This window comes from Sinocyclocheilus anshuiensis, unplaced genomic scaffold, assembly GCF_001515605.1.
Source record: "Sinocyclocheilus anshuiensis isolate Anshui unplaced genomic scaffold, SAMN03320099.WGS_v1.1 scaffold2270, whole genome shotgun sequence".
NCBI lineage: Eukaryota > Metazoa > Chordata > Actinopteri > Cypriniformes > Cyprinidae > Sinocyclocheilus > Sinocyclocheilus anshuiensis.
The window spans coordinates 29,937-54,520 of record NW_015557055.1 but is presented as its reverse complement, the minus strand read 5'-3'; the positions used below and the strand labels follow the sequence as shown (position 1 = coordinate 54,520).

General features: G+C 34.4%; 3 protein-coding genes across 4 annotated transcripts in view; 1 reads left to right on the top strand and 2 right to left on the bottom strand.

Annotated features, from left to right (window-relative positions):
• Nucleotides 1-1,912: 1,912 nt before the first annotated feature.
• Nucleotides 1,913-14,196, top strand: LOC107676420 (zinc finger CCHC domain-containing protein 24-like). The gene is made up of 4 exons (XM_016470958.1): nt 1,913-2,151; nt 4,300-4,500; nt 12,539-12,703; nt 13,778-14,196. Exons 1-4 carry the CDS (start codon nt 1,975-1,977, stop codon nt 13,889-13,891), a joined length of 657 nt encoding a protein of 218 aa, XP_016326444.1. The 5' UTR covers nt 1,913-1,974; the 3' UTR covers nt 13,892-14,196.
• A 1,586-nt stretch (nt 14,197-15,782) lies between these two features.
• On the bottom strand, nt 15,783-19,848 carry LOC107676430 (peptidyl-prolyl cis-trans isomerase A-like). The gene is made up of 6 exons (XM_016470976.1): nt 19,642-19,848; nt 19,182-19,212; nt 18,981-19,069; nt 18,502-18,598; nt 16,573-16,648; nt 15,783-16,478 (listed from the first exon to the last, which is right to left on the bottom strand). Exons 1-6 carry the CDS (start codon nt 19,789-19,791, stop codon nt 16,343-16,345), a joined length of 579 nt encoding a protein of 192 aa, XP_016326462.1. The 5' UTR covers nt 19,792-19,848; the 3' UTR covers nt 15,783-16,342.
• A 2,459-nt stretch (nt 19,849-22,307) lies between these two features.
• The window catches only part of LOC107676429 (zinc finger MIZ domain-containing protein 1-like), a 17,005-nt gene continuing 14,728 nt past the window's right edge, over nt 22,308-24,584 (bottom strand). Inside the window, exons 17-18 of one of the 2 annotated variants that reach the window (XM_016470974.1) lie at nt 24,272-24,478; nt 22,308-23,190 (exon numbers count right to left, since the gene is read on the bottom strand). In XM_016470974.1, coding sequence (XP_016326460.1) covers nt 23,083-23,190; nt 24,272-24,478 — 315 coding nt within the window. In that variant the 3' untranslated portion in view covers nt 22,308-23,082. The remainder of the gene's footprint in view (nt 23,191-24,271; nt 24,479-24,584) is intronic. The other variant, XM_016470975.1, reaches the window with a different exon arrangement.

The window sequence follows — 24,584 nt, the reverse complement described above, 5'->3', positions numbered from 1 at the left end:
CGCCTGAGAGCTATTAAAACTAAGTCTACACATTTTCTGAATAGCACTTATTGTAAGACTGTTCATGCTCTTAATTCCTCTAGTACTTGTGCATCTGTATTTCACTCCCTGTAATTGATAGAACACATATGTATAGATTTATTTATGTATGTGAATGCATTTATGTACGTATGTATTTCAATGCCTACTTGTTTTTAGTTTTAATTACTAATAAGTAATCCAAAAGTTGCTACTTTTAGTCTGTAGCAGTCCTATTTCACAGCTAACAGAAATATGTTCTAAGAATATTTTGCAAACGTTCCCATATTATGAAAAACACTTTTAAGTTAAAAACGTCAAATTTTTGTAAATGTTTTTTTTTTCTTTGTTATACAGACGTTAACGTTCCAGTTTATCATTTTGCAAACATTATGGGAACGTCATTTGGAATGTTCTCTGAACGTTCTGAAACATAGTAACATTCAAAAACTTCAGACAACCTTCTAACCAAAAAGTTTAGGGAAAAAGTTCCATGAACAACGTATAAATTATGTTTCTGTGCTCACTTTTTGAGAACATTGTTAAAGACCAGATCACTTTAAGCAAACGTTCTATTAACATTAATGGAATAATGTTAGTTCATGACTTTGAGAGAATCTTGCAAGAAATTCTGAGTAGTTTGCTGTGTTATGCCTTTGTATCAACTTCCCAAATAGTGAAAAGCAACTCTTTCAATCAGTTTTTGTAAGGATGACAGACATCTGAACATATTATAGCCTAATATTTGTATACCTCATGGACAACTTTTTTACATTTGGGTTTAATGAGTGCAAAAACTGGTTTGTGTGGCAAATCTATATCATATAAAATAAGAGACAAAAGCCTCTTCATAGACAGTTCATCACTAATACTGACCATGACATTGAATTTGAAAGAACGTGGCTGTTGTCCAACCCAGACAAACAAATAAAGCATTTGCATGAAAACGACTCTTCTCTTCCTCATGTGTCAGGTGACTCACGTCTTTCCCGACCTCTCACTCATTCAGGTGAGCATGTATAGCAATAAAAGAGTCTTATGGGTTTGGCTTCAGAAGCCCGTGAGCAGCAGTGGAAAAAACTGGTCATGTTTACGTCAGGTGCGTCCAGATAAGGGAGGGAAACACCATTTCTAAGAATTTCCAAGGCTTGCCCTGAGCTTTACAAAACTCCACCATGTTTAAAACCATAATAAATCACATTTTAGAACTACTTTAATTCCTCCGTGTTTCTTACAATATGAAATCATATTTATGTTATTAATGTGTAATGTAAATATGAAACAAGCTGTTCAGGGAAAGTAAAAACACACACCAAAAGACACACCCACAGACACACACAGAGACAAAGGGAGTTTCATCTAGTTTCACGTTTCACAGAGTTCAGCAGCTTTGCTTTCAACAGCCTGTAATAGATTGACACGAACAGCAGAGGGCAGAGTCTACACCTGATCACATTGAGTCAGGCTCGGATTTTTATTTCAATGATTTCAAAATCATTTAAATTAGTCACTTTGCAACTTCAGGGATCTTATCTATGCACAATCAGCTTGTAACACTCCAAAGAGAAAGGAAAACTTGAAATCGCATCATATGACCCCTTTAATGATATCTCCGTAAAATGTGAAAGGGTCTCAGCTCATAAATATTAATTAGTTCGTGTTGACGCGCTTTGGAATCCTCGAAATGGGCAAGTGCATGTTTTTGAATATTAATTATAATATGATGACGTTTCTTGGTAACCTTCCAATGGCGACTCCACAGCTTATGAATATACATGAGCCGTCCGTCCAGCGCAGCAGGATTGGTAACTTGCGCTGAATATGTGGCTTAACTTTCCTCCCCAGAGCTGCATGAACTGTCCCGGTTTATTCCGCAACAATGGGTTCAGTGTGAGCCGGTAACAGTGCCAGAGCCTGGCACACATCGACAAACAGCTGGATTTATCCATAAGGAAAATGAGTTTGGTTTCGGCTCTGGACGCGGTTTATCAGCCCGCACAGCTTTTGAACTGGGTCTATCTGTCCCTCCAGGAGTTTGAGTCTGATGAGAAATACAGCAGCAAACCAAAGGAGGATCTGGACTCCAGCATCAGCATCAGAAGCAGCAGCAGCTTCATTCAGGAGCGCACAGAGGTGATGATCTATCTATCTATCTGTCTATCTATCTATCTATCTATCTTTTCAAATATACTTTTTAATATAAATTTTAAATAGTTAAAAAATGGACACTTTTTATTCCATTTGTTTTTGTAATGTTCATTTTAAAGGGATAGTTCACCCAAAAATGAAAATTCTACTCACCCTCATGTCATTCCAAACCTGTGAGACCTTTGTTCATCTTCGGAACACAAATGAAGATATTTTTGATGAAATACGAGAGCTTTCTGACCCTGCATAGACAGCAACACAACTGAAACATTCAAGGCCCAGAAAGGTATGAGGAAATCGTTAAAATATTCCACGTGACATCAGTGCTTCAACCGTAATGTTATGAAGCTACGAGAATACTTTTTGTGCGCAAAGAAAACAAACATGGCAACTTTATTCAACAATTTCTTCTCTTCCGGGTCAGTCTCCGCTGCGCATTATAGTTACAGGAATATATTCTAGTCCTGCAGAATTGGATGCATTAGAAAAACATGCACAAAACTTCTGCCTTCGTCCACAGATACATTCACACTGCTTTCCCTGAATCATTTAGAGTGGCTGTAGGTGATAAACAGCGGGAGTTCTGGGTTAACAAGCACACTTTGTTACTGTAGAGCTCTATCATGTGTATTTGTGCAGAGAAATGTGTGCTCGTTTTATGAGCCAAGTTTTATGTGTGTATTGATGAATTACCACTTACTTTGGCTTTAGAAAGCACAAATAAACCAGACTGAATGAAAAGCAGTTTTTGCTGAAGAGATTTGAAGCTTTAGTGGTTTGGCTCCACGTAAGCAATGTGGAAAAGTTCAGCATTTTTATTATAGGTGCATAAAATCAATGTTCTGGAAAAGAATTTACAGAGATATGAGATACAATGAATGTATATCACTGATGCATGTGAGAATTACACACACACATAATGTTGCATACTACTTTTACATAATGCAAACATACCTTTAAATGTTTGTCATTGCATATTGCATGCTATTAACTATGTCGTTTTTTAATAGTGTACAGTATATACTGCTTAATATATATAGGCAGTTTGCTAGCAATATTTCATTCCGAACAGCATGGACAATCTCATGAGAAAGAATGAGGGAAAGGGTTCGGAGAATCATGTGGGAAAGTCTGTCTTCCTGAGGAAAACATTCTCTCTCACGCAGATCATCTGCTGAAAGGAAATCAGACCACAGAAAAACTATTATAAACAAGCAAAAACATAAATGTATACACAGAGGGAATCACTGGCAGTTTAAAGGGAGATTGTTGTGACAGATTTTTTAATATCAACAAACAACCGTCTGATTCTGAGCATGTTAAGTTTTAAGTTTAATGCTTGGTCTATCTGTCTAAACAAGCAATACTTTACAGTGACTTTACAGTATACTGACACCTACTGGCAGTTTGGAAAAAATACTTTTTAACGGAACTTTTAAACTAAAAATGACCTTACCAACTGAGGGCATGTTAAATAATCTGAACTTTAAAAATATAAAAAGAAATTAAGAAAATTAAACATTCTTAATATTAAAAACTAAAACTATAAAGAAATTCTGTTACTAAAAAAAATATACATTAATTGAAATAAAAAATGTTTTTAAAAAATATTTTACTTCAGCTAGTTTCCAGACAATTCTCATTTTTGTTTAGTTGAACTTGACGTAGTAAAATAACAAAAACAAATAAAAATGACAAAAAATACATTAAGATTAAAGTGAAAAAAGAAAATATACAAATAGTATATATATAGTAACAAAAACTACATCGTGATAGTAAAAATAACACTGATTCAAGGTATGCTTTTTTCAATTCATGCATTCCCTGGGAATCAAACCCATAACCTTGTGACCATATATTATATTTCATATATAATTTATATATGATAATGCTTATTATATTCTTTTAAAAATCTTTAAAAAAAATCATATTCAAAATATTAACAAAAGCTATAATATGAAATAAATGATTCTGATTCAAGGTTTATGTTTTATCAGTTCATGCATTTCCTGGGAATTGAACCCATGACCTTGTGACCATATATTATATCTCATATATCATTTAAATATGATAATGCTTATTAATTACATTGAAAACTTCGTAAAAGTTTCATGTGTTTTTTTCTCTGTACAGACTCTGTGTAGCTGCTTATATAAGGGCTCGTCTCCCTATGGCTCGTTAAGCAACATTGTCGAAGGTCTGAGTTTGCTGACGGACAGCTTCTCTGACCTCTTGCTGACCTCTGAACCCAGAAAGCCATGCAGGAAACCTCCACCCAACTACCTGTGCCACCTGTGCTTCAATAAGGGCCACTACATCAAAGACTGTCCGCAGGTAAACACTCACTGCTGCGCACCTGAGCTCAGCTACAACCTGCTTATCTAAACCTGTCAATCACAATGCACTGATATTGTTTTTATTAGACACATTATATACATAGTTCTACATATTATAGAACTGAGCTGAAGCTCTGCTCACTGATGGTTGAACCGCATTGCATCCACCTAGCAACACCCTCGCAAACACCTAGCAGCCATCCAGAACCCCCTAGCAATTGCATAGCAACTACCTAGCAACACCCTATAAACCACCCAGAACAGCCTAGCAACTCTATAGCAACTACCTAGCAACACCCTAGCAACCACCCAGAACAGACTAGCAACACCCTAGCAACCACCCAGAACAGCCTAGCAACACCCTAGCGACCACCCAGAATACCCTAGCATAGCAAAACCCTAAAAGCCACCCAGAACACCCTAGCAACTGTATAGCAATACTCTAGTAACCACTCAGAATACCCTAGCAACTGCATAGCAACCACCCTGGTGACTGCAAAGCAACACCCTAGCAGCCACCTAACAACCAATTAGAACACCCTAGCAACCTCCTAGAAACCACCCGGAACACCCTAGCAACTGCATAGTAATACTTTATCAACCACTCAGAGTACCCTAGCAACCACAAAGCAACCACCCAGCCAACTGCATAGCAACACCCTAGCAACCACTTAACAACCACCCAGAACACCCAAGCAACTGCATAACAACACCCTAGCAGCAACCCAGAGCACCATAGGAACCAGTTCTATGATACCAATAGTGTGATTATCTGACCGTCTTTTACTGTAACTGACCTGCATTACAAAATTGTACATACAATTCATTGTAGCAAGCACCACACCCGTATGTGGAGCCATAATGAGCGCCAGATGAACCTTCTGTGTTTATGAAAGATAATCCTGTTTCTTGCCTGTCATGACATCATTGGCTGTCATAGATGAGAAAAAGCCCCCTCGACATCAGTCAGCAGTTCGTCAGCTACAGAAACGGAGGGAAAAACCTTTTATAGAAAGATGAAATGATTTCGATCTTTGCCCTCCACTAAATTTACTGTCACAGCATTTTAATCAGTCTCAGGTGACATGAGAGAAAAGATGATAACAAGAGAAGAAAAGGGGAAGGACGCTCTTCCGACAGCAGTTTAAATATGTGCGCGCAAAGCAGATGGATCTGGATCTGGATCTGAGTCTGTCTAGACATTACCTTTGTTTAATTGAGTCGCATGACGATTCCTGCTTTAAATCTAGACAATTAGATTGTGTTCCTAAAGAGCTCAAAACACACTTGTTGTCACTTTTATTTCAAGACATACGGAAAGAACTTCAGAACAGTTTCTCACTGGAGTTTCAGAGATTCATGACATTAAATATATTATTATAAAAGGTATAAGAGTTTGGATTGAGACAAGAAAATGAGTAGAACTGCATATTCTGCACGCATTTTAGCTATTTCTTTGTGTTTTTCTGCAACACTCTAGCAACCATCCAGAACCCCCTAGCAACACCCTAGCAACCACCTAGAACAGCCTAGCAACTGTATAGCAACACCCTAGCAACCACATAGCATGCACTCTGGCAGCTGTATATTAGCAACACCTTAGCAACCACCCAGAACAGACTAGCAACTGTATAGTAACACCCTAGCAACCACATAGCAAGCAGTCTGGCAACTGCATATTAGCAACACCCTAGCAACCACCCACAACAGCCTAGCAACTGCATAGCAACACCCTAGCAACCACATAGCAAGCACTCTGGCAACTGTATATTAGCAACACCCTAGCAACCACCCAGAACACCCTAGCAACTGCACAGCAACACCCTAGCAACCACATCGCTAAGTCAGCAGTTGATGACGCAAAACATCACAAACTTTATCGATGTAACTAAACAACCATCTGTAATGACACATCTGCTCTGATTTTATATAATACATATATTTATATCTATAAAGAGTCGCTATCACAGATCCCTCTGATCTTTCACCATCTGTGTTCAGATGAGATCTTCTGACACTAATAGGACACAGAATCTCTCATTATGTCGGTGTGTCCACCGCACACATCTCTGCTCCAGGAGTACGTGGGAATTCATCCAGACGTTTTGTTGTTTTTGTTTTGCCTGCCCACCTGTCAGCGTCTGTCTCACTGAAACCCAACACTGGATCACAGCTGGACACGTCTGGCCAAGCCGCCACAAAAACTCCTTATGTCAGTTTTGCACAGTGCTTTTAACATTTAAACATGCAATAAAATATGGTGCACATACAATGCAATCTGGACCCAACATTACAATTTTACTATATATGGCTATTGAACTGTACCTTGCAATTAAAAAAAAAATTACATAAAAAATGTATTAAAGCTGCAGTCCGTAACTTTTGGCGCTCTAGCGGTTAATAAACAGAACTGCATGTGTCTTGTGGAAGAGCATTGTAGCCGTAGCTACTTCTCTCTGTTTATGTCTGTGAAGAGTCACGCAGGTACTAGGCTACTCCGCAGCAGTGCCGACCCAAACCAGTCTAAAATAGTCTGAATATAAACACTTATTATAGGTGTACTGTAGTGATTCAGGATAAGACAAAAGCACAGTTTGGAAAATGGATTCATGATGTACTCGCTTATTATATACATTTTGTACATTTTGAACAAAAAAGAAAAAAAAAAATGTTACGGACTGCAGCTTTAAATTAAATTAAATTATTAAATTAAACTTTATTAAATATATTACATTAAATTAAATTTATTAAATTAAAATGTATTTTATATGTTGTTATTAGTTTATATATATATATATACACAGGTGCATCTCAATAAATTAGAATGTCATGGAAAAGTTCATTTATTTCAGTAATTCAACTCAAATTGTGAAACTCGTGTATTAAATAAATTCAATGCACACAGACTGAAGTAGTTTAAGTCTTTGGTTCTTTTAATTGTGATGATTTTGGCTGACATTTAACAAAAACCCACCAATTCACTATCTCAACAAATTAGAATACTTCATAAGACCAATAAAAAAATTTGAGTTGAATTACTGAAATAAATGAACTTTTCCACGACATTCTAATTTATTGAGATGCACCTGTATATATATATCCTAATTTTTGTGTCATTTATTTTTATGGCTTGATGGACAAATATTAATTTTAAAAAAGTACCAAAAAAATCCAACATCCTTAAAGCAAGCTTTCATTAGTTGATGGTCTGTTTTCGTCACTGATTTGGATAGTTTGAGGTTCAAATAATCACTTACAGTTCAACTGTGTAACCGTCTAACTGGTGAGTAGCTTTTTATTTACTTGCCAGTTTTACTTGGCAAGTGTTGGTTTTGGACCCTGAATACAGTACTGACACAGTTCTGCTCCTCATTAAAGTAATGAGTCAGACATATACTCTCTCGTGACCTTCCGCAGTATGTTATATATTAGCAGTAATCCTATAAACCAGTATCTTCTTTCCCCATAAAGTGATCAAATATATCAAAAGTCAAAATTCAATTAGAAACATATTTCACAGAAGTATGGGAACACAAACACTTCTAGCTACACATGCTCAGTTTTGATAGTTTGAATGTTTTACTGAGCAAGTTATTTAGACATGTAGCTAGAAATGTGAATAGCATCTGCATCTGGTTTAATGGCACAGACATTTGAAGGTTTATATAGTAAGAGAAAACTGAGTCATGAGTACTATAATACAAGAATGCATGTTAATGGTGTTCAATGGGATATGCATCTGCGTTTGTTCACGTGTGTGAAGTATGTTTCTGTTTAACTGATCTCATTAAAGAATCTGAACATCCATTAGACTTCTGGGTGTAACCATATCTAGAGACCAGAATATAAGAGACTTTTAAGTGGGTTCTGTTGACTTGAGCTAGTAAGCAACCACATAACAACATACTAGCAGCCAATCAAATCTCCATAGCACTGATTTTTGTACAGTGAGTGTCAATGTGAGAGTGTTAAAGGAATAGTTCACCCAAAAATGAAAATGTGCTGAAAATGTGCTCACTCTCAGGTCATCCAAGACGTAGATGAGTTTGTTTCTTCATCAGGTTTGGAGAAATGTAGCACTGCATCAGTGTCTCAGCAATGGATGCTCTGCAGTGAATGGGTGCCGTCAGAATGAGAGTCCAAACAGCTGATAAAAACATCACAATAATCCACAAGTAATCCACAGCACTCCAGTCCATCAGTTAACATCTGGAGAAGACAAAAGCTGAAACAAATCCAGCATTAAGACATTTTTAACTAAAATACGAATCTAATCCATAATAACGCTTCCTCCAGTGAAAAAGTGTTCTGGTGTGAATCAGTGGACAAATCTGCACAGATCAAGCAGCGTTTAAACAGCTCTAAACAAATATGTGGCTGGATTTTGATGTGAGAGTCAACAGGAGCTTTATTATGGATTATGGATTGGTATTTTAGTTAAAAACATCTTAATGCTGGATTTGTTTCAGCTTTTGTCTTCTCCAGATGTTAACTGATGGACTGGAGTGCTGTGGATTATTGTGATGTTTTTATCAGCTGTTCGGACTCTCATTCTGACGGCACCCATTCACTGCAAACTCATCTATATCTTGGGTACATTTTCAGCAAATTTTCATTTTTGGTTGAACTATTTCTTTAACAGATTGTCACAGAGTTTGCTCTCTTTTATTCAGTTAAACCACTGATAATGTAAAACATCATCTGTGTAGGGAAACCCACAGAAATGTGAATATAATCCAGAACACAGAGAATGTAAATCTGTCATGCTGTGGGATGGACAGGAATGACATTAGTGGGTGTTTGAAAGAGACGTTACTGTACTACAGATACTGTCAGACATCCAACACCATAAAAATATCATAACAGTCCATACAACTCATGCCTTAACAAAATATCTTAATTAATTAAAAATATATATTTTAATGTCAGGGTTTAACCACTGTAGTACCTGCAGTGCAATTATAAAAACAGCAATGTTTAAGAGCATATAAAAATATATAACTCCATATATAATGCATGCACTCACACTTTGGCATTATTGTAAGGTTGGGACACTGCCATCAGTGTGGTGTGTAGATTTAATTTATTGCATGTAGAGCAAAGGTTGGCTGCGGAAATGTTGGTTTTTGGACATATTAAAGGTTTAAAAAGTGTTATTGAAGAATACAGCCAGACAAAAGGGATCTCACAATAACTGTTAATTTATAAAGCGTGCCTAAAATTTTTTACTTGGAGGAATAATAATATTTCTCCTTCACTGTTCAAGCAGAGTAATAGTATTTAATGTAATGTTTTACTAAAGTGTCAACGTTGTCTCAGATGTTTCTGTTAAAAATTCCTAAGGAAAAATTAAAACAGACACAAATAAGATTTCTTTTAAAAACTTAGAAATACACTAGCGTTCAAAAGGTGGTTGGTACGATTTTTTAATGCCTTCAAAAGAAGACTCACCAAGGCTGCATTTACTTGATCAAAAATACAGTAAAAACAGTAATATTGTGAAATATTATTACCATTTCAAATAGCTGTTTTCTATGTGAATATCTGTTAAACTGTAATTTATTTCTGTGATGCGCAGCTGTATTTTCAGCATCATTACTCCAGTCTTCAGTGTCACATGATCTTCAGAGATCATGCTAATATGCTGATTTGCTGCTCAAGAAACATTTCTGATTATTATCAATGATGAAAACAGTTGTGCTGCCCAATATTTTTGTGGATACTGTGATGCATTTTATTTCTCAGGATTCACAGATGATTAGAAAGTTAAAAAGAACAGCATTTATTTGAAATATAATATTTTGTAACATTATAAACATCTTTACTGACACTTTTGATCAATTTAATGCATCCTTGATGAATAATAGTATTAAAATCTTACTTTACTAAGTGTACAGTCTCTGAATTACTAGTCCTTGTGAGTGTAGCTCAGTAAAGTTAAACTCACTCGTCTAAAACAGCATGTTCATGCTCCTCAGTGTCTTTAATGAGAGGTGTGCCGTGGACAGTATTTGATGGGGTTTGAAAAGGGCTTTTGGGAAATCTTAAACTGACACTTAAACATATGGCTCTGAATTACAGGTACTGTGTCAGATTTCCATCGGAGCCACTCCCAGAGTGCATTGCAACACGTTTAAGAAATGCATTATGGGATGTTTTATGCTCATATAATATGAGCCACACCTACTTACAAAAACATAGTATATGTATTTTAAAATTTGCTTAAGAAAATAAACAAAAGTGGTTTTTAAGCATGTTGTGGCAAACATTTGCAATTACTTCTTTATTGCCGGCATCGACTACAATGATTTTAGCATCTAAAATTAGTATGCTACACCACTAGTAATGATGGTCTAAACAAATGAAAACGATGACAGATTTGCTTCTCCTCTTAGAAAACGTTCTTGCATTATTAGTGTCCTGAAACATCACTACAGATGTCTCTACTGCACCGCTGCCAACGCAAACAGAGCAGAGCGAAGACATTTGGGTCTGTTATGGAGGAATAATTGCGCACATGTTCTCCGCTGGATCTCACGAGAGCCGTGGCTCGGCATTGTTCACTCTGATGGGCTCCAGATGGAGGAGAGCCAGTGACGGCCAATCCGCACGCAGAGAAGCTCCGCTGTGGAACTCTGGGAAAATGAGTCCTTGGGTGAGATTGAGGGCGTTTGCAGAGAAACTGTGAGCAAGGACAGAGGATATGATTACAGTGCAAGGCTGCATTAATAATCCTAAAGCACATGTCCTCAAGTTGTGTTCTAAAGTATTCAACTAATGAAAATAATTCAGACTTTGTTTTGTTGGCAATTTCAGTCTTAAAATCTTGCATAGATTGAAAACTAACCAACAATGACATCAATGCAATATTTCCTCACTGAATTGCAGCTGGTCTGTTTTATCAGTACAGCTGCTTTAAAACATTTAAAACACTTGTTGATTGTAAGATTTTTGTGAAAGAAATGTATATTTTATTCAGCAAGGATGCATTCAATTGATCAAAAGTGTCAGTAAAGACATTTATAATGTTATAAAAGATTCAAAAAATGCTGTTCTTTTGAACTTTCTATTAATCTGTGAATCCTCGTAAACAGACACTCACTCTCGTCTGTATTACAGCCTGTGTGTGTGTGTGTGTGTGTGTGTGTGTGTGTGTGTGTGAGAGAGAGTGTGTGTGTGTGTGAGAGAGAGAGTGGATGAATTAAACACTTCGGGACCTCCGTCAAACAAATCCAAACAATCAGTGATTTCAGTCTGAACCAGACCTGTGTGTGTTTGTGTGTGAAAGAGTAAAATGACTGGAGAAGATGACAGTTTACTGTACACTGATATCCACTGCAGCGCCTCCTGTGGCGACACTGAGAATCTTACATGCTACATTTTGAATTCCACGAGACAGTTCAGAATGTTATTTTGATGTTACATTAAACATTGCAATGCAACAAAACTGTAACAATGTAACAGTTTACTGTTATTTGTTTGACAAATGCAGTGCTGTAGTTCCAGAAAACATTATTAAATGAAACTAAAAACCTCACATATATGACAAAAATACAGGAAACATTATTAGAATTTAAACTAGCTGTTTTCTATGTGAATATCTGTTAAACTCGAATTTATTCCTGTGACGTAAAGCTGAATTTTCAGCATCATTACTCCAGTCTTCAGTGTCACATGATCTTCAGAAATCATTCTAATATGATGATTTGCTGCTCAAGAAACATTTCTGATTATTATCAATGTTGAAAACAGTTGTGCTGCACAATATTTTTGTGGAAACTGTGATGCATTTTATTTTTCAGGATTCACAGATGAATAGAAGTTCAAAAGAACATGATGAAATATACTGTAACATTATAAGCATCTTTACTGTCACTTTTGATCAGTTTAATGCAATTAAAATTATCATAAAAAAATGAATGAATTAATCTTACCGACCCCAATCTTTTGAATGGTAGTGTTTACAATGGTGCTGAACTGTCTTCTGTTTGCATGATTCTTGTCTACTGATGAACTAGAAATGGTTTTCTCACCAGGCTCGTCCTAAAGGAGAGGGTCTGACGCCGTATCAGGGGAAGAAGAGGTGTTTCGGCGAGTACAAGTGTCCCAAATGCAAGAGGAAGTGGATGAGTGGAAACTCTTGGGCGAACATGGGTCAGGAGTGCATCAAATGCCACATCAACGTCTATCCTCACAAACAGGTGAACAGGTGTTTAGATCTGCTTTTACACTTACAACATCTGAACATCCTTAAAAACATTGATATTCTATTATAGTTTGTGTTTATATTTTGAATTTGATTTTTTTTTCCCACTTTAATTTTAGTCATTTTGCTTTGTGTAATTTTGTGTTTGTCCTTTTTTAAATATGCATATACTTTATATATACTGTACATACATATATATATATATATATATATATATATATATATATAATTTTATAATAACATTTTTTCCCTGGTTTTAGCATTAGTTAAGTATAATTAACTAGAAAACGATATTTCGATTTTATTTTTATTTCTTTTTTGTTTTTACCTTAATTTTATTCGTTTTATTTATTTTAGTACATCAAGTTTCCTTGGCAACTAGCTGAAATATTTTATTTTTCAGTTAGCGTTTATTTTATTTCGAAGTAACAAAAATATATATTTTTTATGGTTTTATTTTTATTAACTGCCTTGAAAACAAGATACTTTAGCAAAACTGAGATTTAACAATTCAGTTATTGTTTACTCCACTGGCAAACTATTTAAAGTGTAAATCTAACAAAAAGTTTCAGTTGTTCAACTGTGAAATTTTTTCTTTCTCAAGTAAACGTTTCTTGCTTTGAGGACGTTTAGATATTTTCACGGGAAAGCAAGACAAAGACACTGATTTCTGATTCCTGTGCTTTGTTTTCCGTCCTATTCGTATCACTGCCAAAGCCTCAGGAGCCTGAAGGGCCTTGGTCACTTAAAGCATCTGTACAAAAGAACATCTAAACGCATCTAAACCAAGTGGAAACAGCTCAAGCTGGAGAGCATCTGTTAGTTATTAACTCGAGCAAGAGAACTGGACGGTTCTCCACTCAAGAAAAGACTGGGAGATGCAATAGTGTTCTTTTGGCTCAAGATAAAGCTGCTTTGCTGTTTGTTTGGCAGCTTAGGAAGTTCTGAACCTGATGAAGTTGGATCTGCTCCTGTCTCTTTTTCCTTTCACCTTCACCACATGTTCTTCTGTATTGTGAATGTTGCTTTTAAGACGGACACTCTTTGACTTCTTTCCTCTGGTTGTCAGCGTCCTCTGGAGAAACCTGACGGTCTGGACGTATCGGACCAGAGCAAAGAACATCCTCAGCATCTGTGTGAGAAGTGTAAGGTGCTCGGATACTACTGCCGTCGAGTTCAGTGACCTCTGACCTCCACAGAAGCCCGTCACGCCCTCATCGCCTCGCTTTAGTTTGACAGTATTCACTGATTCCTGACTGATTTAAAGCAGTGCTCCGGGTAAACATGACGGAAATGTTGTCAGCAGTGTTTATGCATGTTGATTACCACAGAAAATTACTTTTTGAATAATAAATTTGTGGTTGTTAAAGGAAACGATGCAATGGAATTAAAACTCATATGTTCACATGAAACATTTTTATGATAAAATCACTTACTGACCTTGATTGATCTTGTTCAGTGCATGACTGTGTAAAATAATAAATAAATGATTTTTTTTTTTTTATTATTATTTTCTGTGGTAATAAACATTATGCCACAGTATATATATATATATATATATATATATATATACACGTACATTCAGAGTATAAATGATCTCTCTGAATGGTGTAAGTACTGAATATTTGATGTCAGGTTAGTTGCTGTGAATTCACATGTGAAATATGCCTCTAAAGCATTTAATAAACACATTTCAGGGCAATAATTTACAGGCAGGGCATCAAAATGAATTTGATGTGAAACTCTGGACTGCAGTGGCTCATTCCTGTTCTTCAGAACCCATTTAAAAATAAAATACTGGATATTTACACAATAATGAGATGAAATGATATTCAAAGCACAAAACCTCACAGAATCCACTGATAATCAAACACTTACTGACGTTTGTGCCGCTGATTTCCCTCCAAAATGATGTCACTTCCTGTGGGGTGATGTCATCAAGGAAATGGATTTTGTGAAAGTGATTTTGCAAACAACTAACAGGACACAGGAAAAAAGCTATAGCTTGATTATTAATTAAAATAATATTGTTGTGATTAAAACGTTTTGAGTAGAAAAAGAAAAATTTGTCATTTTTGTTTTTTTTTACGATTTAAAATTCACCCAATCATGATTTAATTTGAATTACCGTGATCAGTGTAAACTACTATGATTTGCATTTTTAAATTGTGATTTTCCAGCATATATGCTCATGACCTGATCAGCCTTCTGCATATTAAATGCATTAATATCTATGAAATATTCTCATTTTGATGCTGTATATGGTTTGTCAGTGTAGTTGCTCAGAGCTTTTCAAATAATTCTGACACCCAATGGGACGTTTTTAATACTGTTATGAACTGTTGATCGCTCTTATTTTATACACTTATGTATATGGAGTGATTTTAGGAGGCATCACTCAAGTGCCTGTTTATCACAATGATATTTCTGTATTTGGGTGAAAGTGTGAACAATAATAGTGACAGCAATAGAGATCAGAACATTAACCGTTTTAATACTGTAGGTTAATTATACAATGTGATTCCGTTCTGAATGAAGTCTGTGCCTGTGTTTATGAAAAATACTTTATAACATCTCATATACAGTGGCCTCAAAAAGATGCACAAGCACATTTTTCAATCACAACATTTGATAAGAAGTGTCTGGTCTGAATGCATAAAGCAATGAATCTGATGTTGAAAAAGAAGACCAAAAGCATTCATTTTTTGGTGTTTTTATATATCTGTTGATGAATGTGCATGTGCTTTTGTGTTTTTATTAACTTATAATCTGATAGTTATCAACTTTCAAATGCAAAACCTAAGACTGAAGTGCATTTGGTTTCAAACCGGTTTCAAGCACAAACTTCAGAAATGTGAATGCAGATTCGGACACGATTCATTCAGGTCATCTAAATGGTTCAAGATCTTACTGAAGCACTGCATGCACATGAATGACAGTAACTCAGACTGTGAAATATGAAGGCAATGTGCCATTAACAACCTGTGAAACACAGAAATGTGCCTTATACGCTCTCGTCTCTCTTCCTCAAGAGCAGATCAAACTCGAAATACAAATAAACTACTACAACATCATCATGTCTTATTGCTCTCGGCTTTATTAATCAAACTCAAGTGACGAATACTGAAGCACACTGGCCATAATTCATAATCATGCAGTCAGTCCAGAATAAACATGGCTTTTACCTGAGAATGACGTTAAAAATGACATTTATTAGTTTACAGTTACTGTAAAGGAATAATGCATGTAAAAATGACAGTATTTACTCGTCCTCATGTCACTTCAAACCCGTAAGATGTGTTTTTTTTCCTTGGAATACAAAATAATTATGTTTTTCTGCACAATGACTTTAAAAGTGCATGACTTCAGAAGACTCTGAATATAATGCACAAGTGCTTTCATGCAGATTTAGCCCTTTTTGGTCACTATAAGTCTAAAGAACTTAAAAATTCACCCTTTGTGTTGCATGAATTTTTTTTTACGTCACACAGCTTTGCAAAGACATGAGAGCGAGTAAATAAAGACTATTCCTTTAATCCAAAAGTGTCTTGAGTTTCACATTATGGAGCTTTTGTCCCTTGTGAACATGGAGTAGTCTGAATCTGCAGCAGGACAGAAGAAACGACTGCTGACTCTACTTGAGCTCTCCGCAGTCGGTGACGCTGATTCTCTTGGCGGTTCTTCCCGAGCGAGAGCCGAGCTCCTCCACCTTCCTCACCACATCCATCCCGTCTTTAATGCTGCCGAACACAACGTGCCGCCCATCCAGCCTAGAAAACACACCACAAACAACACACACACACTCAACCTCACACACTCATATCCACATGAAATGAAAGCAGATTCATGAAGATGATTACGTACCACTCTGTTTTGGCTGTGCATATGAAGAACTGGGATCCGTTCGTGTTGGGTCCGGCGTTAGCCATGGACAGAATACCTGAACACACACCAACAAAACATTAGCACTAACTTCATGCCATGTGTCATAGCCAGTGCTCAACTCTGTTTAATGGCTTATGCTGATTTAAATGCATATTTGCATGTGAACACACATACATTATTACATATACAATATTCACATCACAAAAAAGATCATAATAATTATAGCATTTTTATTATAATAATTAGAATTATTATCTAATGCTTTAAAAAAGTACCAAGTAAAAGAAAGCAGCATCATTTTCATATTATTTATATATTATTACTGTATATTATTTTTTAAAGCACATTTTAATATTTATATAACTAGTTTTTTTTCAGTTTAAGTTTTAGTAATTTTGTTGTGCTTTTGGCAAATTGTTATATTTCCATTTCGCTTTATTTTTTATTTCAGTTTAAGTTTTAGTAATTTTGTTGCGATTTATTTTTATTTCAGTTTTGAGCTTAAATTTTTTCAGTATTTTTTAAGTTTTCGTAATTTTGTTGTGCTTTTGTCATTTTTATTAGTTTTTAAATATATATTTCTATTTAGATTTATTTGTATTTCAGTTTTGAGCTTAATTTTAGTTTTTTTCTTCATTTAAGTATTAGTAATTTTGTTGTGTTTTTATAATTTTTATTATTATAATTAAAAAAAAAAATTTATATTTAGCTTTATTTTTTATTTCAATTTTAGTTTTAATATTTATGTAACTAGCTTTTATTTTTAGATTTTTAAGTTTATTTATTTCAATTTAGGTTTTAGTCATTTTGTTGTGCTTTTGTAATTTTTATTAGCATTAAAAAATTCTCACTTTATTTTAATTAAATTATTATACATTATTTTAAGTTTTCAGTTTAAGTTTTAGTAATTTTGTTGTGCTTTTGTCATTTTTATTAGTTTTTTATATATATTTCTATTTAGATTTATTTTTATTTCAGTTTTGAGCTTAATTTTTTTGTGTTTTTTTTCATTTAAGTATTAGTAATTTTGTTGTGCTTTTATCATTTTTTTTATTATATAATTTTAAAATATATTTCTATTTAGCTTTATTTTTATTTCAGTTTAAGTTTTTAGTAATTTTGTTGTGCTTTTGTAATTTTTTTTATTTTTAAAAAAATATTTATATTTAGCTTTGTTTTTTATTTGTTTTAGTTTTAATATTTTTATAACTAGATTTTTTTTTCAGTTTAAGTTTTAGTAATTTTGTTGTGATTTATTTTAGTTTCAAGTTTAAATTTTTCAGTATTTTTTTAGTTTAAGTTTTAGTAATTTTGTTGTGCTTTTGTCATTTTTATTATTATATATTTTTAAAATATTTCTATTTAGCTTTATTTTTTATTTAAATGTAAGTTTTAGTAATTTTGTTGTGCTTTTGTCATTTTTATTATTTAAAAAAATATTTGTATTTAATTTTTTTATTTCAGTTTTAGTTTTAATATTTATGTAACTAGCTTTTATTTTTAGATTTTTAAGTTTATTTATTTAAATTTAAGTTTTAGTAATTTTGTTGTGCTTTTGTCATTTTTATTAGCATTAAAAAAATTCTCACTTTATTTTAATTAAATTATTATACATTATTTTAAGTTTTCAGTTTAAGTAATTTTAGAACTTCAGAATAAACGAAATCAATTTATAATAGTTTTAGTTAACAGTAACAATGGTTGACTTTTAACAGCTCTAATAGCGCCATCTAGAGGCCTTTACACATTCCTACAGAGAAACTGAAAGATCTTTATACAGCGAGAACAAACTCACCGACACTCACCATGACAAGAGCTCATGAAAAACAGTCATAGACTTAAGAATGAAACTCCCAGCAGCTAATGAACAAAGCAAACACTCACGAAGAGCGATCAGGTGTGCTATACCTGGTCCGGTGTGTTTCAGTCTGAAATTCTCATCCGGAAATCTCGGACCGTAGACGGACTTTCCTCCGGTTCCATTGTGGTTTGTAAAATCTCCTCCCTAAGAGAAACAAATGAGTGTAAATCAAGGCAAACACATGAAGAGTACACGTGTTTTTCATTTAATCACACGTGATCACATGCCTAAAGCACTTGAGACTTAAAATGAGCACAAAATGTGTCATCGAATGTGTAATTAGTCCAGCAGGATTAATGCGGTTCTTCTGTAAGGACAGGAAGAGCAAGTCATTAAAGGGATTTTGTAACATTAACACAATGCAACTGGATACAATTACAGCATGTTACACTAGTGTCATACTCAATATACCAAATTAAACATAACACCCAAACACAGATGAGTAACTGTCCGGACTTGAACTACATGAAGCAGCATGTGCTTCAGTGGACCGCGCTTTATCAGATCTGGACGAGGATCTGGTCACCTGACACATGAACTGTGGGATCACTCTGTGGAAGATGGAGCCCTTGTATCCGAATCCATGCTCACCGGTGCACAGAGCTCGGAAGTTCTCTAGAAAACACAAAAGAAAACTCACGGTTGCCCCAAAGTACACATACACTAATATACACACATGCAGAATAGAAAAGACAATACAATATAATGAATATAAAAAGTGTTTTACCTGCTGTTTTGGGCACAACATCCGCATTCAGCTACAGTTCAGGAAGAGAGTTAAAGGTCAATAAATGAGAAACCCTTAAAAACATTGCAAAAATGTGTGTTGAGAAGTAAACACACATAGAAACTAAAGCTACATTTGCTTGAGCATCTAAATAATTTAACTGACAATTTTCAGAAACATGTTACGCACGAAAGTATTATAAAATAAAGTATTTTTGAACAGGTGTTGAGTATTCTACTATGGAGAAGGCTGATCTTATGAATATTTAATTAGTTCTTAAAAGCGTCCACGCACGCTACTTAATATTCACAAGCACTCGAAGAATTCTTTGATTCGCCAACTGTTTAGCGTCTCGCGTTCTTTCAGCCAATCAGAGAAACTAGCTAGACGAACGTCATTAATATTCATAAGCTGAGCCTTCCGCATAGTAGAGTTCGTAATTTCTCTCGCATACACGCACTTCGAAGGTGACTCTACCGAGCGGCTCGTTGTCCGCCGCGATGTCGAAGAACACCACCGGGTTGTTGTTGGCTTGAGCTCCGGTGGCGTACATACGCGCCGCGGTGAACGCCAGCGAGCAGAATTTAACCCTGTTACTGATGAATAACATGCTGATTCCAGTCACCGACTCGCGCCGAGTTACTGACGCACAGGAAGTGCTGAAGCGTCACACGGAAGCGTTCAAGAGCGTTTGGTCACATGTTGATTCATAAACATAAATAATAAATAAATACATGTGAATTAATATAAAACAATTATAAACGTTAAGACCTATTATAATATTATATAATATATAAAAAAACGTTTTAACTTTTAAAATGCAAAAATAATTAAATTTATTTTTAATGTAAAATATAAAATATCAAATTTAATTAAAATATGTAAAATAAACAAATAGTCATAAAATGTAGCTTTTATATAAATATTTATTTATATACTTTTTGGCTACTATGAATACTTTTTAGTAAATAAATATCTATAAAATAAGTTAATCAGCAAAATAAATAATAATATAATATAATAATAATAAACCTGGGGATGCATTAATTGTTAAATCACAAAAAAAAAATACATAACTAAATAAATGCATGTGACTGAATATAAAAAATTATAAATATATAAAACATAAAACAAAATTATGTTAATATTAGTGACCTAATTGAAAAAAGTGCAATGTTAAATGTGAAAATATAATACAAATATAAAACGTAATTATTTTTTTCAGCCAAGTTTATGTTGCCGTCAATGCACACTGAGTCAAAGCAGAATTATGGGTGAATGTCAAAGGTTGCTACTGTATATCATCAAACCCTGAATGATTCAAATGCCTTTTAAAAATCTCTTTAAGTGGACATCAGAAATGAATGAAGACATAAATAGAATAATGCAGTGTTTGTTGTAAGATTACAGTCTGTTTTTCAAACATTCTTCCATTATGACAAAAAATGAAATTCGAACTGAATGTTAGTAAATGATTATCCACTGAAAGCAGTTCATGAACTCACTCAAAGAATCAATAATTCAGCTTAATCAGTCAAAAGGGCATAGAGCTGGAGATTAGAGATGAGTTTATTGAGGTTTAATGTGATTTACAGAGGACAGCGTCTTTATGAGCTGCTCACGGCATTAAACCAGATCTGCAGGACCAAAGAATCGCAATCAAATGCTTTATTTCTGCTTCACACAACAGCCACGATCCCACGAGTCGCCATAAACATTGATCTTCACGGCAACAAACAGAACAATCACTTATTGTGTGAGAGAGATGCGTCTTACTAGAGTATTCAGGAGTTTAAGGCAGAAAACAGAGATTAGACGTGGTCATGCAGCCTCAATGATTTCAGATTCAAGTGATTTAGAATCAGATATTAAGATATTATCTTTCATAAAATAGGGAAGACGTGTGTAATTTTTTGCCAAGTGATATAATCATCAGAACAGTAAAGTATAAGAACAATAAAAAATAATTTACCAAAAAAATACAATTAACATGTCCGTTAGCTTTTACATACAGCTGCCCTTTCTACAAATAAACAAGCCTGTATAGATTTATTTCACATATACGGCTGTTATATTTACTTGTACATATTAACAATATTTCTCATATTAACATGATCTGGATGTGAAACACGTGATGATTAACACAATTACATACCAAATCTAGTGTAGTTTCCACACTACTGTCATGATTATGAGATGAAAATCAAAATGACTATAAAAGTCATAATTATGACATACTCGGTCCTAATTATGAGATTAAAAAGTCAAAATTAGGATATAAAAAAAATCGAAATTATGAAATACCAAGTCATAAAAAAATGATTAAAGATAAAAAAAATTAGATTATAGATCAAAAAATTATGATACAGTCAGTTTTTTGTCTTTTTAATCTAATAATTTCAAATTTTTGTCAATTTCAACTATTATAATTTTGCCATATTTTTGACTTTTATCTCATAAATATGACTGTCATAATTTCAACTTAATGTCATAATTTTGACTTTTTATCTCATAAATTTTATCTTATGACATCATAATTTCAATTTATCTTATAATACACTTGTCATAATTTCGACATTTTATCTCATAATTATGACATAATTTTTTTACTTTTCCTCATAATTATGACTTAGTCATAATTTCAAATTAGTATGTCATAATGTTGACTTTCTATCTCATAATTAGGACGTACTACAATTTCGACTTTTTACCTCAATTATGACAAGTCATAATTTCGATTTTTTTTAATCTCATAAATTACTTGTCATAATTTCAATTTAGTATGTCATCATTTTGACATCTTATCTCATAATTATTACTTATAATTTCAACTTATCTCATACAGTAATTCACTTGTGTCATAATTTTGACATTTTATCTCATAGTTATGGCATCATTATTTTGACTTTTTCCACTCATAATTATGACAAGTCATAATTTCAACATTTTATCTCATAATTACGACTTATGTCATACTTTTGACTTTCATCCCATAATTATGACATCATAATTTCTACTTTTTATCTCATAATTACGACATCATAATTTCTACTTTTTATCTCATAATAGCCTTATGTCATCATTTTATTTTATGACTTAACAAAGCATGTTTTTTTTCTCATGTGGCAGAAATGGTCTTCCTTGGTGAACAGAAGAGATTTCTTTCAAAAAGATTAAGACACCTTACAGACTCCAGACTTTTGTGTAAATATATTTCATTGCCAAAATATAAAATAGTATGCAGTATAGTATTGCATTCTGAACGTAGCCTGTCTTTCACACACTCTTATAATGAATACTCATAGACAGAAGAAACATGGACGACCAATCAAAACAAATGTATTCACAAATATTTACATGAGCTTCTCTAAAATAACACAACTGCATTCTGAACAGTAGTGAACTAGACGGATAATTGCACGGTGGGAGCTTGATTTGTGTTTTCTCCCTTTACGTTTCCAAACAATGTGATTTGTTCTGAATAAGAGCTGTGCTTGGATTGAACAAAGTTTGAGAAACGCTGCTGAATGATGAACAGAAACAGCTTATCAGACGTGGAGGAGGAGTAACATGAACACAGTATGACAGCGGACGGATGTTTGTCCGGTTCTTCGTATCAAAATCAAAGCAAGTAGAAAAACGCTACCACACTGCTTTCGCTCTCGTGTGGTAGAAAAGACTGAATTTAGCTGCTAAGTTCACTTCAGCTCTAAACATTGAGTGATATTCATACGCTCTCTGTCATTCTGACAGATAAAAACAAGGTATCTGGAAGCAGAAATAATGGTTACCGTCGGTGTCCGTCCATCTGTCTGCGCTGGTTTTGAAATCTGTAGTCTGTACAGGAAGAGGAAGTGACGGTAAGTGCATTTCTGTTTGTCAGATATAGAGGTTTGAGGTCTCAGTTATTCTCAAAGAGAGACAGCAGGTCGTCGTTGCTGCTGCTGGGAAGGTCTGGAGGATCCAGGTACGACAGAAGATCGTCTGGATTCATCAGGTCTGGCAGCAGCTGCAGGAGGGACAAGCAACACTATTACCGTATTGGCCCGAATATAAGACGACCCCCCTTTTCCCAGATGTTCCTTTAGGAAAAAGGCTTTTTAAAAACCAACTCTTGTTTTTTCTCAGTAAAACACATTTTGTCTTCAATTATTTTCATATTGCATATTTTTCCTATTTTAATTTTTGTTTTGAAAGTATGGTAAAAACTGGTAAAACGTAGCAACAATCACATTTAAAAAATATACACTTTTTGATATACCATTAAATAAAATAAAAAAACAGGTAGCCCATCTGAATTAGGACATTTAGGCTATCCATCTAATAGTAGCCTACCAAAATCTTATTAACAGTAGAAGTTAAATCTTACTGTAGTCTTCAAATCTGGGTACTGTCTTATGTTTTAAAATCACAAAGGGAGTTTGGTCCCATCAGGCTAACGTGACAGTCACGACTCGTGCAGCTATAAGCTTTTCTTTTTCTTTTGTCTTTACAACACGCATTACATTACGTATTTCATGGCACACTCGTTTTATGCGTATTTGGCGCCACCTATTGTTGTGGGTGTATTATTGACATGTCAAAGTCTAGACCCTGAAGACTAGACCCATTTTTCAGATGTATTTCCAAGAAAAAAACATCGTCTTATATTCGGGTCAATACGGGTCAAGTTTTTACTGATCGTATCATCTGATTAAAAAAGAATTACTAGGGTTTTTTCTACATGATTCAAACAGTTTCTCTCAGGTTACACAAACATACCAAACAGTTATCAAGCTTTTCTGCTGTACATGTAATGATATATATATATAAAATAAAAAACAACAATAATACTTTTATTTGTTTGTTTGCTTTAGTTGTTATTTTTAAGGCAGAATATACAAACATGAAGAAAAAGAAATCAAAGATCATTAAAAATAAGCACAATAAAAGCTACGATAAAAGTGTAATAATAGTGTAAGTAAATAAATAAAAAATGTAATGTAAAATTAGTATTTATACCAAACAGTGTGCATTATTTTATTTTTTTTTATATATTTTGATATTATTATTGTTGTTGTTTGTTTATTCGTTTATTTGTCTGAACTCACATCTAAGGAGGCCTGGCGTATGTCTGCGCTGCTCTGACCCCCACACTGACCCTCCAGGTTGGACGCGGGGTTAAAGGTCACGTCTGGGTGCATCTGGCTGGGCGGCGGTCTGCAGGCATGGGGCGGGCCGCTGTGATGTAACAGCTGCATACTGTGCTGCAGAGGATTGTGGGATTGATTTGTGTTGAGAGGGTGAGGCGTCTGTGACAGAAAACAGAAAATATGCATGAACTGACATTAAGGATACTCAACACTGATATCATCTGATTAATATACACTACCGCTCAAAAGTTTGGGATCAGTAAGACTTGTA

Bases quoted from the DNA above. Each gene is read 5' to 3' on its own strand.
- LOC107676420 (XM_016470958.1), top strand. From the start codon at position 1,975: ATGAGTTTGGTTTCGGCTCTGGACGCGGTTTATCAGCCCGCACAGCTT. The intron at 2,152-4,299 runs GTGATGATCTAT...TTCTCTGTACAG, and splicing joins TCATTCAGGAGCGCACAGAG to ACTCTGTGTAGCTGCTTATA. The intron at 12,704-13,777 runs GTGAACAGGTGT...TCTGGTTGTCAG, and splicing joins ACGTCTATCCTCACAAACAG to CGTCCTCTGGAGAAACCTGA.
- LOC107676430 (XM_016470976.1), bottom strand. From the start codon at position 19,791: ATGTTATTCATCAGTAACAGGGTTAAATTCTGCTCGCTGGCGTTCACC. The intron at 19,213-19,641 runs GTGCGTGTATGC...CCTGAACTGTAG, and splicing joins TCGGTAGAGTCACCTTCGAA to CTGAATGCGGATGTTGTGCC. The intron at 16,649-18,501 runs GTATAGCACACC...GTGTGTGTTCAG, and splicing joins ACTGAAACACACCGGACCAG to GTATTCTGTCCATGGCTAAC.